Source organism: Salvelinus alpinus, chromosome 1, assembly GCF_045679555.1.
Source record: "Salvelinus alpinus chromosome 1, SLU_Salpinus.1, whole genome shotgun sequence".
NCBI lineage: Eukaryota > Metazoa > Chordata > Actinopteri > Salmoniformes > Salmonidae > Salvelinus > Salvelinus alpinus.
This window is the reverse complement of record NC_092086.1, coordinates 51,730,016-51,748,075: the sequence shown is the minus strand read 5'-3', so window position 1 is coordinate 51,748,075 and position 18,060 is coordinate 51,730,016. Positions and strand designations below refer to the sequence as shown.

Below are 18,060 nucleotides of genomic sequence, written 5' to 3'. Positions count from 1 at the left end.
ATACGACTAATAAAATATACGAATGGCTATTTTGATCTGTGGCATTCTGTTTCAGTGCAAGTGTTATATTATTAATAGTGGCAATTTTATAGGCATTCAGTTGAGGGCTTCAGCCCAGCCACTGTTGCGTTGGTAATGCCAAGGAGGACTGCAAGTCCCGTAAGCCCCATATGTAGTCAGTTCTGAAATGGTTTTTTTTTGTGGTCAATTAACAATTTCTTTGTGGATTTTGATGTGTGCTTGGGGTTATTGTCTTTGCTGGAAGATCCACTTGAGGCCAAGTTTCAGCAATCTTGCCTGGCTACCCAAACACATTGCTCTGGGCAAACACCTAGCCACGCCCACAAACATTTCGCGATCATAGAGCAGCGGAAGAATTCACTTTGAGTCGTCAATCAAGAGGCAACCAGGTTTTTGGCTAAAATGTCCTGATACTGGGTTAAGTTCACGATGCAGTTGACCATAACAAGGGCCCCAGGACCAGTGAAAGCAAAATAGCCCCATAACATCAAAGACCCACCACCATATTTTACAGTAGGTATGGGGTTATTTTCTGCTAATGCATCCTTATTGACGCCAAGCTCACCACTGGTGTGCATGCAGTGTGAATTATACCGTGACATTCAGGGGGGTCTCAATTTTTTTCACAGTACCTCCTACATTTGGAGGATACCTAGTCAGTTGCACAACTAAATGCATTCAACCGAAATGTGTCTTCCACATTTAACCAAATCCCTCTGAATCAGAGAGGTGGGGGGGTTCCTTAGTCGACATCCACGTCATCGGCGCCTGGGGAAAAATTGTTGTTGGGGGTAAACTGCCTTGGTCAAGGGCAGAACAGCAGATTCTTCCACCTTGCTGGCTCGGGGATTGGAACCAGCAACCTTTTTATTTGGAGTGAACACAACTAATCTTACTGTCAAACAAAAAGTGTAATGACATTCAGCAATTGTCATTGGGTCTTCACTCTTGCAGCATGAATTAATTGGTTTGTCTTGCTGACAGAAGGACCTTTTTTGTAAAAGGAAAAGTTGGGGAAACCTGAAAAGGGGCTGAGATATGGGGCTGTCCCGGGTGCAGCCACATGGGGGGGGGAAATGGTTTAAACCATGACACAGAGGTGGGGGTGTTCATTTAATTTGGAATAAGCATTTATTTTAATATTTACCACTGTACAAGTTACATTTTAACAAATAGGAGAATGGTTAAATTAGCATTCATTATTTAGAGACCTCCCCAAAGTTTGACTTTGTTGCATTTAGGGGGACTCATGTCTCATTCAGGGGGTCTGAGAGTTTGCTAAATGACATTGGCACTTGGATTGGAACCTGTCAGATGACATGAAAAATAAGCTCTTTGGCCACCGACACCAGTGGTGGGTTTGGTGTCGAAATGCATAAGCAGAAAAGAACCACATACCTACTATACAATATGGTGGTGGATCTTTGATGTTTTGAGGCTATTTTGTCTCCACTGGTCCTGGGGCCCTTGTTTGGTCAACGGCATCATGAACTTTACCCAGAACCAGGACATTTTAGATAAAAACCTGGTTGCCTCTGCCAGGAGGCTGACACTTGGCCGCACGTGGATCTTCCAGCAACACAATAACCCCAAGGACACAACAAAATCCACAAAGAAATTGTTAATTGACCACAAAATCTTAATTGTGCAATGGCCATCTTAGTCTGAAAACCATTGAAAACGTGTGGTTTTAACTAAACAGGGCAGTCCATAAGCGGATATCAATGACCTGGAAAGATTCTGTATGGAAGAATGGTCTAAGGTCCCTCCCAATGTGTTCTCCATTTTTTTTAAAGGTTCAGTGCCGTTATCCTTGCAAGGTGAGGTATTGAAAGGTACTGAAAACATGGGTGCCAATCATTTTGATCCTATCTCAGTGAGAGAAAAAAATATTACTTGTTAAACATCATCTCTTTATCTGAGCAATTGTATTAGTATAAAATACAAATTTGGGCATACAAAATACAGTACCTCAGTATTTGTATTATTCATTTTATGCAGTCTTTTTTGTTAATCTTTATTAAGGGTGCCAATCATTTTGTCCCCCCCAGTTTTATGATTGGAATGAGATACAAAACTAGCTCCGGTGTGCTTTAGGACCATGCAGATACCTCCAAGCGGTCGGGTGTACTGTTTGGAGTGTTTATCAGACTGGATAAAATAACTTCTAAAACCAAAGTTGTGCCTCTCTTTAACTTCACTGTGTATATCAATACACGGGAATTACATTAATCTATGCTACATGTGAGACTTGACTAAAATAAGAGCATTCCATCATGTGAGATAAGGGACTACTGGAGAAATGTTGAAATGTTGGCTATTCTGAGGGTAGCCTGCTTTGGACTACGTTGAATAACGTTTTATGAATGCATAATTTTCTTTCTTAGACTTTGGGCAATAGTGTGTGCTTGTCAGGCACATGCAGTAAGGCTTTCATCTGTTAGAGTTTCACAGATTTTATTGATTGAATTTATTGATTATTTCTAATTATGTTTTTCTTTTCTCATTTGTAGTTATATTAACAGTTTAAAAGAGGAGGAAAAGATTGAATTCAGACCAAAAATAAGACTATTGATGAAACCATATAGAAAGCCACAACTTCATGATGAAACATTTGTGATTGATAGAATACTACATTAGTTGATGACAGCTTAATGTGAGACAGTACTTCTCTCCAGTTGACTCCTCCACGAATAACATGTTGCTATTGTTCTATAGGCCTATTTAATTTATACATTTTTAAAACGACTTTTTGACATACGTTTTATACAGTATTCAACTTCAATAGTGATAATGTTGGATTAGTAAACGCTCCTTCTATCTGACGGACCAAATAACTTCAGTCTATCGACCCTCCCTCACACACAGCCTATTATTGAGATGGGCGGGAGGCGCTTTCTTTCAACTCAACAGGTAGCTAGCTAGCTGCTTCCCAACCGACAACAACTTAGACAATTGGTATGAAGTACAGTACATTGAAAGAATTGAGTCAATTTTGATACAGGGATCCAGTATGTTCTTGTCATTTCGAAATTGTACAAGATTCAATATGATTCTGACGGGCTTCCAAAGCATAACTTCGAGGTCGCGCCATACTGTTCCTTGTTTTTTTCGATGTAGGAACTGATCAAGTCTCTTGAGTTCTGTTTTGTAATTATTCATACGGCATGTGTGTTGAATTTCAAACGGAATATACTCTGCAAACATGAATTGTTAAGTTAGTAGGCAGTCTTGACACCATTTCAGATGTCTATTGTAGCCTATATAATTCATATTATTTGTATCCTATTATTTATATTATTATCATTATAATTACTACACAATTTATACAATAGAAAATCAAAGAAAACAAAGGTGTATTCAATGACATGTTCACAGTTACACCTGGAAAGCTATTTCATGTAATGTTTTGCCCTTGTGATGGTCTGATTCGTTTAAGGTGAGCGTTGATTTGTAATTATATGCCTTTTCGATAGCTTTTCGTTTGTGCTTTCAGTGGAACTTTTGATGAGAAATTTGAAAAATTGTTCTATCGTTCCTAAACATAAGTTAACAATTTTATAACACAATAATTAACGATGACTCAAAAAAGATTTTCGTGTAATAGCTTCTAATAAATGTAATACATTTAAAATACAAAGGGATTTAACCAGATAGTTCACAACAGTTAATTCTTAAATTTGTTGTGAAATTTTCCGGTGAAAGTAAGCTAACATCATTGTAGTTAGCAGGCATGCCTCTTGTCATGTTTGATAAGATATAGTAACTTCGATATGCTGAAGAAATCATAGTTTGGCTTTAGCCAGCATATGTAACAATGTAGCCTATATGTGCATGTATTTTATATGTTTGATTTTATATTGTTTGGTAGGCTATTGTATTTAAAATGTTTACTTCGCTGCAGTAGCCTGCATTCAGTATTAAAAAAAATACATCTTCATTTGAAAATAAAGTGCAGTATTCTATGACCATTTGATAATTTCCCTTACAGGCCTGTTAACGGATTACTGTTAAATGAAGGATAATACAACATAAAAATAATGTTCGTGGTGGGCTATGTTGTGAGTTGAGGAAAAACATGATACATTTGAACCATTTTAGTTCATTTATGTGCACATGCGATGCGTTATCTCAACGTGTCCACTTGGTGGGGGTAGCTACGAGCAGAACAATCTTGGTGGGTGACACGTCTAGGACCACCTCTTAATCGATCATTCTTCTGAACACAGAACTGTTTATGTTCTTAAAGATCTTCTGTAGCAATTGATTAATGAATGGAATATTGGGCAGATTTGATGCTATATCTATATCTATGACAAACAAGCAATAAGTTATGGGTTACTGAAGTAGCAAAGAAAATCACATGCACTAAAATTCCAAATCAAAACTATTTGTGATTTTCAAAGAAATATTTAAGCCATTCGTGTAATCCTGAAAGTTTTGTGCAAGGCAAGTTCATAATTGATTGAAAGTGGCTATTGCAATTAGGCTACCGAAAACTTGGGGATATTGAAAAAAATAACTGAGCACCGTTTATTTATTTTCATATTCGTTCAGGGAATAACTCAGTATCCTCTTCAGTGTTTTTATTTTTTTGTTCCTGTTGGCGCTTTTCTCGTCGGAAATAACTTTGCTCTCTTCTCTCTCTCTCCCTTTCCCTCGCTCTTCCTCTTTCTCTCTCTCTCTCTCGCTCCATTTTGAGCATTGACTGAAACAACAGAAACTATCGTATCAGAGAACGACACATGAGACATTTCTGAACAAGTCAATGGTAAGAATTACTAAGATTTTCAATATGTACATTTTTTAACGTTTTTATTTACTTTAATTAGGCGCCGGTCGGTTTCGTAGCCTTTGACTTAATATGAACAAACCTTGTAATTTCTACCTTGTCCTTCTACCTAAAAGATCATATAACAATGTTTTGATCACTGACTAACATCTCTCAAAGGGAATACAATAACCTCAAATTATGTTTTGATATATATAAATTGTGTAAGAATATATTTGGTGAATAGTAATATTCAGTTTATAACCTGTAAAGTCGCTAACATGATTATTTTGAGTACAATTTAATTACAAAATACATCCCTTAATGTTCTAAAAACGTGTTTAGTAACTGTTTATCTGCCAAAGTTGTCTTTGTTTCTGTAATGAACAGAATTATGAAGTATCTTAAATAAGTCTTTGTTTTTCTGTATCGTTGTTATTAACATGGATCAAGTTGACTGAAATGGTTATAGAGTTTTAACAGTTTTTCCTGTCATGAAATTGAGGTTGAATTAAACTTTTTCACAAATATTTAGTTGTAAATGTTTTAAAGCATGAAACTTTACCTTCATAATGTTGTTGTTGTTATTGTTGTTCAACTTCTGTCTGAATTTACTGTGAACTTCTTGGACTTATTTTCCTAAATATGTGCCTTGCAAAATATATATATTTTTTCTTTTAGTTCCACAAATGCTGTATCAAGTAAGACACACTTTTGAATAATGATGTTTATACACCCACGCCTGTTTCAAGCTTATTGAAGAACAGGAATGTAATACCCTTTTAGCCAGAACTACTCTGTAACATTACAAGTTTGGTTCAAGACTTTAAAGCTGATGTTTTACTACTTTTTAGACAAACATTCTCACTTCCAGTTTGATTTGACATTCAATTTGGGGGGAAAATGGCATGTACTAAATCTGGCCACATTCTCACTTAACACTGTCATTCTCTAAATGGGTAGAAACGTAAGTCACCATGGAAATTTAAACTGCACAAAAAATGTTGTTGAAAGCACACTACCATGTATTCATATTACATTCATGTAGCCAACCTTTACATTAGGAAGTGTGTAGTACCACACAACCTCAGAAGTAAGAGTGACTGATAACTAGAGGGAAAACACAAACAAGAAACAACACTTAACAAACAGCACCCTGACCCATTGATATCCTATACAAGCCTCTGAAAAGGTAGCACCTGAGATAAGTAAATCTGGATTAGGATGGGGGTCCTCAATCAAACAGATTATGTAATATAGCTGCAGATGCATCCCAAATGCCACCCTATTCCCTTGATAGTGCACTACTTTTGGCCCGGGACCCATATGGCTCTGGTCAAAAATAGTGCACTATGTGGGAATATTTGGGACATAACCAAAGGCTGTGACGCCCACTGAGAATGATAAACATCATCATTACCTTACGCAGATTGAACCAATTCACAGACATAAACCTGATGTGTATAGTCAAGCTACCTTTGGAATCCTTACATTCTATAGTAGTATGTATCTGTTGTAGATGACAGCGTATATGAATTTTCAGGGTTACAATGCCAGTAAGACGGTATGAATTAAGTTTTCTTTATATCTTAGGATATTTTGGCTGTGTAGGCTATGCCATCACGCAAACACTCCATCTCCAGTCAGTCAACCTCTACTGGTATCATAAACAGCCATCACTGTGATGGTACATCTGGCACATTCTCATTGGATGTTTCATGTATCTTCTCCAAAGGTGGAAACGATAAATACAAGATGATGTATTCTGTGACAATATTGGATAGATGCTGAATCAATATGTTCTCCCCTCAGGTGTTCTCACCTAAATCGCACACAATACTGTACATTCTAATATGTAATACCATGTTTGCAGTATGCCACTTCCCTTCCGGCTCTTGATCTTCCGGCTCTTCATCTGTATCTTGCATGTCAACATGGTGTCCCTCTTGGCTATTTACAATAATGCTTCACTGTGTTTACTACATGTCTCTTCTTCTAGGTATCAAATCTCTTGTTACGATTATGCCACGAAAACAAAAGTGTAGAACACACTCTAAAGACAAACTGACAAACCGTTTTGGGCGGCCGTCCGGTAATGTCTCTTAGGCAGAGCAGCAGCAGCGTAGCCTCGTGTCCTTGTTGTTTTGCAGTCTCATCTTCATTGAGAAAATTGAATTTGAATTCTCTTGAGCTGTTTTTTTTTTCAACTAATTTGATCAATGATCAGTAGACGGTTCATCATTACTACTATTACTTTACTGGAATTGCTTCTAACTAAACTATTCTATCTTCATCACATCTTCTTTCCATTTATTGTCTTTCATTAACTACCACGATCACCTCATGTTTTGATGCCTCTAAATATTGTACTTTGAACAGTTTTATGCAGAGGTTATGCAGTGGTGGGAAAAGTACTCAGTTGTCCTACTTGAGTAAAAGTAAAGATACCTTACTAGAAAATGACTCAAGTAAAAGTGAAAGTCACCCAGTAAAATAGTACTTGAGTAAAAGTATAAACAATCTGGTTTTAAATGTACTTAAGTACAGTGGTGGAAAAAGTACTCAATAATCATACTTGAGTAAGTGTAAAAAGTAAATGCTTATATTAAGCCAACCAGATGGCAAAATGTTCTTGTTTTTTTAATTTTTACGGACAGCCAGTGACACACACTCCAACACTCAGACATAATTTACAAACGGCAGTATTTGTGTCTAGTAGGTCCGCCAGATCAGAGGCAGTAGGAATGACATGTTATATTGATAGGTGTGTCAATTGGACCATATTGCTGTCCTGCCAGAGCATTTGTAATGTAACGAGTACTTTAGGGTGTCAAGGGAATATGTATGGGAGTATAAAGTACATATTTTCTTTAGGAATGTAGTGGAGTACAAGTAAAATATAAATAGTAAAGTACAGATACCCCAAACAACTACTTAAGTAGTACTTTAAAGTATTTTTTACTTAAGTACTTTACACCACTGAGGTTATGTTATGTTATGTGAGCCCAAAGGTTTATGCTGTAGCTTATGAAGCTACATTTTCATTAAATGTAACAAGAAAAAGAGAGGACATCTTGGTCAATATAATATCACCAACATCATTGAATCAGTGAATGGAAACATAATTGAAAAGAAACATCCTTACTCATGTACCATGCAGCCATTATACCAGTGTAATAAGAGTGGGAACTCGGTAAGACCTTGTACGATTGCTGAACTCCATACAACCTTCCTCGTTGCTGACCCACTGCGTATGTTTCATGCAGCTTAGGTTTTCCTACTTAGATGTCCGTATATCAGATATAAAATGGAGAATACAGAGAAATCAGAAAAGGGTCCATAGAAAGTGGTTGAGAGGACATCACTTTTCAAGACAGGTGGAGTGACAAGGATAAAGTTAGTTCAAACTCAAAAGAAACTAGCTACCATGTTAGATCTATACAGTTGAACTTTCTTTCGTCGCCTTCGGTCCATCAAAGTTTTGCAAGTTGTTCTTTCCATCCACAAAGTTCTCCTTACAAATATGTTGTGTGTGAGGCAGTGTAACTTGGAAATGGGAGTCTCACCCTTTTTTAATTCAACAATATTAAGTTTGTGTTGCTTATTCACAGGGATTTCCATGGTATTTTGAGGAAATTCCACCTAATCATTCCATGGTATTTGTAGGATAGTACACCTAATCATTCCATGGTATTTTTAGGATAGTACACCTAATCATTCCATGGTATTTTGACGGTATAGCAGCCAACCTAACTAATGGCTCAATTTAAAAATGCAGTTTGGTATTACATCACAAGTGTTTACTAGGTTTTTCCCATCATGCAAAAAGTGGTGAGACACCATTCTTCTACTTCTGCATTCCCGCCCAATTTAACCTCTGCTTATCCTAACCTCTTGACCTCCTTCTTTGCACCTCCCCCAAAACATACATACACACAACCACCACTACCAGTGAAGAAGGGGAGGTGAGCTAATTTGGTGAAAGTCAAAGTAGGAAGTGGGTGTTTTATGTTTTGCACAGCACGTCCATAACTCTCCCATCTGCATAGCTTTTAACCCACAATGTAAACAGCAACCCACACAACACCCTTTAAATCCCATATATATATACAACATATTTATACTTCATTGTCACATAGGTGCAGCTTGGGTATTCGAACCAGCTACCTTTTGGTTACTGGCCCAATCTTCTAACTGCTAGGCTACCTGCTGCTGTTACACAGACAGTCGTGTTGCTGGTAGACCAGTGAAATAGCAGTGAAGAGGAATGAGGCTTTGGAACACCCAACAATGGACGCCCTTATGATGTGCCATCAGGCATCAACTGACAAAACTGTTTTTGTATGTAGAAAAACTTTTCATTGGGGTGCCAGAGTTAGTAATTGACCGTGCATAGCACTGATTGAACAGCATTCTCTGTTGTTACCTCTATAACAAAGTTATCGTCAGTGTCCCCCTCACTCATATAGCAGCAGAGATGGTTGAAAAGCACAAATAGGGGATTCTGTACAGCAAAAGCACTGGTACTCCTGTATCCTAGATGCCGTCTCCTGTCGTTGTGCACTTGAGCAAGGCACTTACTCCCTTAACTACTCCAGGGGCGTCGTACTATGGCTGACCCTCTGCTTTAACCTCGCCACCCTCTGTGTGTGTACGCTATGGGTGTCTTTCGAAGGGGTTGGGATAAAGTAGAACACACATCTTTTTGTTGAACATTCATGGACAATAAAATGATCTTGATTTTCAATATGTTGGCTGCACCATCCAGAGGGTCTTGACTGGCTGCATCACCGCTTGGTATAGCAACTGCTTGGCATCCAAAAAAAACAATGTTTGGTAAAAATGAGGTATGTGAATGATGGTCATGCTAAGGCAAACAAGTTATGGAGGGAGTTAAGTGGCTACAATTTTGTAGTTATTTCATTAAATGTTTTCCATTTAATTAACAGGTATTGCCCCTCCCACCCCCCCCCAAGATTAGTGTCTTAAACTCTATTTTATACATTTTATTTTGACATTTTTTAGTAATTAACTCTTAAAAGCTAAAGTCTAAAATCAAAACATTGAAACAAAATGCCATTGCACATCTCATTATTAATATCCTCACTATGATGAGGTTTTGATGTAAGGTCCCGGGGGGCAATCCAATGTTAGCCCCAACACACTTGCCTTAAATTTTACTGCTTTATTAAAAGCTAATTACAATTTTTATCTCAAAACAAGTGGATTATTTATATTTAAGCTTCCCTAATTGTATGTATATATATAAAGTGTATAGATTAGATGATAAATATATATATAATATTCATAATTTAGATATATAACTTTTTTCTAAATGATGAATATTAGATAAAATTACCTCCGAATTTCCAACAGACCCAACAAAAAATATTATTATAATTTTCCTCGGAATCGTTTTGTTAGAATGACTTACATTTTTGGGATGAAACAGATCATATTTTTAGTTAAGCAACAGTAGTGGCAGCCAGGGAAAGTGAAAAATAGACGACAAAGTGGTTTCTGTGAGAATTATAGGGCTGGGGGCATCTACCCCGGGGGGATAGTTATCCCACGTTTACCCTACATATTACCTCAATTACCTCAACTACCTCCTACCCTTGCACATTTACTCGGTACTGGTACTCCTTGTATATGGCCTCGTTACTGTTATTTTATTGTTTGCAACTTTTTATTTTTTTTATTACTTTTTAACTCTGCGTTATTTGGACAGCGCTCGTAAGTAAGCATTTCACTGTAAAGTCTACACCTGTTGTATTTGGCTCATGTGACAAATAAAATTTGATTTGATGATTCATATCAGAACCTCATTTGTTTCATTAAGTTATCAAACCTTTTAGCTGGGTTCAATGTATTCCGTTACCAGTGTGTGTTTTACATACCAGTGATCCCATACATCTTAATTAGAGCCAGCAGAAAAATGATACTGCAGCAACAGGAAATGTGAATTATTATGTGGATTATAATCAATGGACATTTTTATAGAGGTTAATACATTTTTCTTAAGGGAAAATCAAGTCTGAAATTACTTGAGATCAAATTTTTTACCTCAAATACACAACACATTTTAAATTTCCTGCATTGCAGGAAAGTTTTCCTGCAAAAGATTGATCAAATTAAGATCCTACATCTGTACATACCAGGTTTCTATCATGCACAGTTGTGTGTGGGTCTCCATAATAACTCCATTGATCGTTTTAGTGAGTGCAACATATTGATACAAAACACACTGTAAGACATAAGCAAAAAAACATGACTTTGCAACTTTTCCATTTAGACCATTACAAGTAGTTTGAGTTATTTATTTTGTTGTCCTCAGGGTATTTTCTGCAATTTATGTTAAGTATCTTGTGATTTGACCTAATGTAGCAACCTCCCGGGTTACAACTTCAATTCCCTAGTGACTAAGACTTCCACATTGTACCAGACTGAATAACCCGTTTACATTAAGTTAACTCAGCAAAAGAAGACATGTCCTCTCACTGTCAGCTGCATTTATTTTCAGCAAAGTTAACGTGTGTAAATATTTGTATGAACATAACAAGATTCAACAACTGAGACAGAAACTGAACAAGTTCCACAGACATGTGACTAACAGAAATGGAATAATGTGTCCCTGAACAAAGGTGGGGGGGTCAAAATCAAAGTAACAGTCAGTATCTGGTGTGGCCACCAGCTGCATTAAGTACTGCAGTGCATCTCCTCCTCATGGACTGCACCAGATTTGCCCGTTCTTGCTGTGAGATGTTACCCCACTCTTCCACCAAGGCACCTGCAAGTTCCCGGACGATTCTGGGGGGAATGGCCCTAGCCCTCACCCTCCAATCCAACAGGTCCCAGACGTGCTCAATGGGATTGAGATCCCGGCTCTTCGCTGGCCATGGCAGAACACTGACATTCCTGTCTTGCAGGAAATCACGCACAGAATGATCAGTATGGCTGGTGACATTGTCATGCTGGAGGGTCATGTCAGGAGGAGCCTGCAGGAAGGGTACCACATGAGGGAGGAGGATGTCTTCCCTGTAACATACAGCGTTGAGATTGCCTGCAATGACAACAAGCTCAGTCCGATGATGCTGTGACACACCGCCCAAGACCATGACGGACCCTCCACCTCCAAATCGATCCTGCTCCAGAGTACAGGTGTAACGCTCATTCCTTCGACGATAAACGCGAATCCGACCATCAGCTCTGGTGAGACAAAACAGCGACTCGTCAGTGAAGAGCACTTTTTGCCAGTCCTGTCTGGTCCAGCGGCGGTGGGTTTGTGCCCATAGGCGACGTTGTTGCCGGTGATGTCTGGTGAGTACCTGCCTTACAACAGGCCTAAAAGGCCTCAGTCCAGCCTATTGCGGACAGTCTGAGCACTGATGGTGGGATTGTGCGTTCCTGGTGTAACTCAGGCAGTTGTTGTTGCCACCTGTACCTGTCCCGCAGGTGTGATGTTTGGATGTACCGATCCTGTGCAGGTGTTGTTACACGTGGTCTGCCACTACGAGGACAATCAGCTGTCCGTCCTGTCTCCCTGTAGCGCTGTCTTAGGCGTCTCACAGTACGGACATTGCGATTTATTGCCCTGGCCACATCTGCAGTCCTCATGCCTCCTTGCAGCATACCTAAGGCACGTTCACGCAGATGAGCAGGGACCCTGGGCATCTTTCTTTTGATGTTTTTCAGAGTCAGTAGAAAGGCCTCTTTAGTGTCTTAAGTTTTCATAACCTTAATTGCCTACCATCTGTAAGCTGTTAGTGTCTTAACGACCGCTCCACAGGTGCATGGTTCATTGAACAAGCATGGGAAACAGTGTTTAAACCCTTTACAATGAAGATCTGTGAAGTTATTTGGATTTTTACAAATTATCTTTGAAAGACAGGGTCCTGAAAAAAGGACGTTTCTTTTTTTTGCTGAGTTTATAAGAGTATAGGAACCACTGAACCAATTAAGCTTTGACCAGGCAGTTTGTTCTAGAATGTAATACTTTTTGCACCCAACAAATGACATCAATGATACAACACAAAACATGCGGGTTGACTCAATATTGAGTGACATCAACCATTTGTTTTTTTAAGTGACTGGTGCCATTGTTCATAGCTTTCAACATAAACAGTGCATGTACTAGGCTGTGGCAGTTCCTCCTTACATTAGTCTTTGTGAATCTTTTTTACCTGGTGTGAAGTACAAGTCCTCATTATCAACTCAATTATCCCAATGTGTTCATTATTCTATTGTTTTGTGCATTATTGTATGTATTGTAAGTGTTTGCCTATGTTGTTTTTCTAATGTTATGGTATGTTTTGGCCATATGCACTTTCAAAATATATGTTCCTTTTGTCTTTTACAGTTTTTTATCTTATAACTGACTTTCATTATGTGCATTTGTAAAACGTTTCTTAAAAGATAAATAGTGAAGATACAGTACCAGTCAAAAGTTTGGACAACTACTCATTCAAGGGTTTTTCTTTATTTTTATGTTTTTCACCATTGTAGAATAATAGTGAAGATATCAAAACTATGAAATAACACATATGGAATCATGTAGTAACCAAAAAAGTGTTAAACAAATCAAAATATATTTTTGATTTTAGATTCTTCAAAGTAGCCACCCTTTGCCTTGATGACAGTTTGCACACTCTTGGCATTCTCTCAACCAGCTTCACCTGGAATGCTTTTCCAACAGTCTTGAAGGAGTTCCCACATATGCTGAGCACTTGTTGGCTGCTTTTTCTTCACTATGTGGTCCAACTCATCCTAAACCATCTCATTTGGGTTGAGGTCGGGTAATTATGGAGGCCAGGTCATCTGATTCCTAGCTACTGTCCCCATCACTCTCCTTCTTGGTCAAATTTCCCTTACACAGCCTGGAGTTGTGTTGGGTCATTGTCCTGTTGAAAAACAAATGATAGTCCCACTAAGCGCAAACCAGATGGGATGGCGTATCGCTGCAGAATGCTGTGGTAGCCATGCTGGTTAAGTGTGCCTTGAATTCTAAATAAATCACTGACAGTGTCACCAGCAAAGCACCCTCACACCATCACACCTCCTCCTTCATGCTTCACGGTGGGAACCACACATGCAGAGATCATCCGTTCACCTACTCTGCGTCTCACAAAGACACAGCGATTGGAACAAAAAATCTAAAATTTGGACTCATCGGACCAAAGGACAGATTTCCACCAGTCTAATGTCCATTGCTTGTGTTTCTTGGCCCAAGCAAGTATCTTCTTCTTATTGGTGTTCTTTAGTAGTGGTTTCTTTGCAGCAATTCAACCATGAAGGCCTGATTCACACAGTCTCCTCTGAATAGTTGATGCTGAGATGTGTCTGTGTACATTTATTTGGGCTGTAATTTCTGAAGCTGGTAACACTAATGAACTTATCCTCTTCAGCAGAGGTAACTCTGGATCTTTCCTGTGGCGGTCCTCATGAGAGCCAGTTTCATCAAAGCGCTTGATGGTTTTTGCGACTGCACTTGAAGAAACTTTCAAAGTTCTTTACATTTTCTGGATTGACTGACCATCATGTCTTAAAGTGAATGGGGCCACAGTGTCTCCTGACCCCTCCTGTCTCAGCCTCCAGTATTTATGCTGCATTAGGGTCAGTCTGTTATATCTGGAGTATTTCTCCTGTCTTATCCGGTGTCCTGTGTGAATTTAAGTATGCTCTCTCTAATTCTCTTGTTCTCTCTTTCTTTCTTTCTCTCTCAGAGGACCTGAGCCCTTGGACCATGCCTCAGGACTACCTGGCATGATGACTCCTTGTTGTCCCCAGTCCACCTGGCCGTGCTGCTGCTCCAGTTTCAACTGTTCTGCCTGCGGCTATGGAACCCTGACCTGTTCACTGTGATTACTATTATTTGACCATGCTGGTCATTTATGAACATTTGAACATCTTGGCCATGTTCTTTTATAATCTCCACCCGGCACAGGCAGAAGAGGACTGGCCACCCCTCATAGCCTGGTTCCTCTCTAGGGTTCTTCCTAGGTTTTGGCCTTTCTAGGGAGTTTTTCCTAGCTACTGTGCTTCTACACCTGCATTGCTTGCTGTTTGGGGTTTTAGGCTGGGTTTCTGTACAGCACTTTGATATATCAGCTGATGTAAGAAGGGCTATATAAATAATTTTGATATGATTTAAAGTAATGATGGACTGTAGTTTGTCTTCGCTTATTTGAGCTGTTCTTGCCATAATATGGACTTGGTATTTTACCAAATAAGGCTATCTTCTGTATACCAACTCTACCTTTTCACAACACAACTGATTGGTTCAAACGCATTAAAAAGGAAAGAAATTCCACAAATCACATTTTAACAAGGCACACCTGTATTCCAGGTGACTACCTCATGAAGCTGATTGAGAGAATGCAAAGCTGTCATCAAGGCAAAGGGTAGCTACTTTGAATAAATATATGTGTAACACTTTTTTGGTTACTACATAATTCCATATGTGTTATTTCATAGTTTTGATGCCTTCACTATTATTCTACAATGTAGATAATAGTCAATATAAAGAAAACCATTGAATGAGTAGGTGTGTCCAAACTTTTGACTGGTACTGTATATCATGTGGTTAAATGGAATTGCAAGTTCTTGGTATAATAACTATGCAACTACACAGTTCCTATTCTTTAGGCTTACTAGTGGCTAATTTGAAACAGAATTTGGTCAGTTTCCTTTCAGTACAATTCGGCCATTGTTCTATCTGCACTTACTGTGTGACGCTGAAGAGGTATTGGCTAAAGATTCTGTTATTAATATTAAATAGGTTATAGAGTAGATGTATCTAAGCGAAACTTAGCCTACTGTAAGGTTTTGTCATAATGTGTAATATATATATATTTTTTAAACATTTAATTAGCCTAAAAATAATTTTGCTGTTGGTTCTCAAGCCCACGATTTCGTATAGCATTAATTATTGTGATATTATTGTCATTTTAATTTATACATCACAAATCAAGCGTTCCATAACACATGTGTTATAACGTGAGTTGTTGCCATGTGTTGAGTTTTTAACCCTCCAATGTCTGTAGGCGAGCCATTTTACCACAAAGCGATACAGTATGCCTATATGCCACGTTGAATACAGTATATGCTGCACTCTTAGTAGTCAACAAAATGCCTCAATGCAGATTCATTATCGTATGATTTATTCAAAGTTATGTTCTGTCTGTAGAGATAATTAAATTATTATATTAAACACACTTAACTCACTAAGTTCGTGACTGTTCATGATGAAGTACACGACTTTCGGTGGAGCACACTGTGCACACTGACTGCAGCAGAAGCGCTGCCATTTCCCCTTCCAATGAAAAGCTGCCCTTTGCGCTTTTGGGGCCTGCACCACTGGATCCTCCATTTTGAAAATTAAATCAGGGGATTGGGCGTATTTTGCCTGGTAGAGTAGTGTACACCATGTGCAGCGAGCTGTCAGTTTCCTAGAAGCCCTATACAGAAATATGATGAAAACGGAAAACTTGTAAGGCTGGCTATATGGCCAAAGAATAACCTCAAACCAAGGAATCGTTGCTCCAGCGAGGCCTTCTAGTTTCAGGCGAATGCAACAATGTTACGAGTGATACAATGAACCTAAACAATGATACAATGTAACAATTTCCTTCCACGCTCGGCAGTTTGTTACAATGTATCTTGCTTGACTGCTGTTGGCCTCGTTGCCCATGTCACAACCTTTGTTAGAGACTTTCGAAAATGACTTGAAGTTCATGATTTTACATTCATGTAACATCCTCCTGGCGACCAAATTCTTTTTCACAATGCATATTCATTGGAGAGGCGGGATGACTTCAAGAGCTGGGCTGAGGAGAGAATGTCTTGACCAAATGGTATATGAGCTAAGAGCTGATATTAAACTAAGTAGACCACAACTCGCACACGTCCGACACAATAGTCATCCATTATGTTCCTATCCAAAAATCTGCAAATGATTTATATATTTTTAAAGGACAAAACACACACCCGCATCTTGAAGGAAGTATCCCCACCCGGTGACTGATATTCAGCAGACATCAGACATGCCCAGCACATTCGCGCATGTGTGGGCTACGTATGCATAAAGCCTATACGCACACAGCACGGTGGCATAGCATGAAGGCTCGCTTCGTACACTCATCTGGTGAGCTACGCGGCCAGGAGGCTGGCCCTTTCTCTAGCTACTCCAATACCACGTGGTTTCCTCTTTGCAAACAAAAAAATTGTGAATTCGAGTCGGTTTAGAGGCGGTGCCATCGCCAGGCAGAAGGATCTGTGACAGTGCAGGGTACAACTCGAGGTTGAGGGGCAGAGAGAGGAAAACATTTCTCCCGATCCCGCCATACTTCTACCACTATTCCACCATAACCACCATCAAATTAATTCAAATTGATCCATTCTACATTGTGCGATTCATTCGCTTGGGTTGCTGCAGTCAAGGTTTCTCCACTTCAATATTGGACTTAATCAGACTACAACACTACCATTACGTAAAACTTTTTTTCCTTTTTCTTTTAGTTTTACTTTGAAAATAAATGTATTTCGTTTTCTTTTACTGCTTGTGGACATTTGCAAGTGTTTTCAACCTGTGATCATCCTGGGTAGATCTATCTCGTTGCGTTTTCAAAGAAAAAAAGTTTTGTTGCTCAGATTTTTTCATTTAAATTGGAGGACCTCTATTTTTCAACATGAACAAGCTATACATTGGAAATCTCAATGAAAACGTGACTGCAGAGGACTTGGTTAAAACCTTTGATGACAACAAGATTCCATACTCTGGGCAGTTTCTTATGAAAACTGGCTACGCGTTTGTTGATTGTCCAGACGACCAATGGGCTATGAAAGCCATTGAAGCATTTTCCGGTAAGTAATTGAACGTAAATGATCACTTCAAAAGCGTCGTACCTTTATGTAATTTAATTCAATGGGGAAACCACCTAGGCTCAAATATATAAGGGTTTGCCCACTCCCCTCACGGGTCCCAATCCTAATTGTCCAGTAGAAGACATGATAGAATTAAGAGACACTTCGTAGCAAATATGTTGCATAGGCCTATAACAATCGAGAAGAGGTTGATGAAGTGCTTAGCCGAACAACAAGATACTCAACTTTTACAGGGAGAGGGGGCCCATCACATAGGCTATTTACCTATTTGAATGTGAACATCAAGATATCCAGATTTCTCGAATCGTATTCTATTTTAAGTCTATTTACATACACTAAAGCGCAGTTTTGTCCTGGATATGATAGCCAACTGCCTATATTTCGGC

At 38.8% G+C, this 18,060-nt stretch overlaps 1 protein-coding gene and 1 long non-coding RNA gene across 4 annotated transcripts in view; both read left to right on the top strand.

The window, feature by feature from the left end:
• Positions 1-4,703: 4,703 nt before the first annotated feature.
• On the top strand, positions 4,704-14,959 carry LOC139579725 (uncharacterized). The gene is made up of 2 exons (XR_011675817.1): positions 4,704-4,792; positions 14,515-14,959. It is a non-coding gene; the product is annotated as an uncharacterized lncRNA (long non-coding RNA).
• A 2,096-nt stretch (positions 14,960-17,055) lies between these two features.
• LOC139579702 (insulin-like growth factor 2 mRNA-binding protein 1) overlaps positions 17,056-18,060 on the top strand; it is a 55,095-nt gene continuing 54,090 nt past the window's right edge. For 2 of the 3 annotated variants that reach the window (XM_071408547.1, XM_071408536.1), the window contains exon 1: positions 17,060-17,653. In XM_071408547.1, coding sequence (XP_071264648.1) covers positions 17,479-17,653 — 175 coding nt within the window. In that variant the 5' untranslated portion in view covers positions 17,060-17,478. Of the gene's footprint in view, positions 17,654-18,060 lie in introns of all 3 variants that reach the window. The other variant, XM_071408540.1, reaches the window with a different exon arrangement.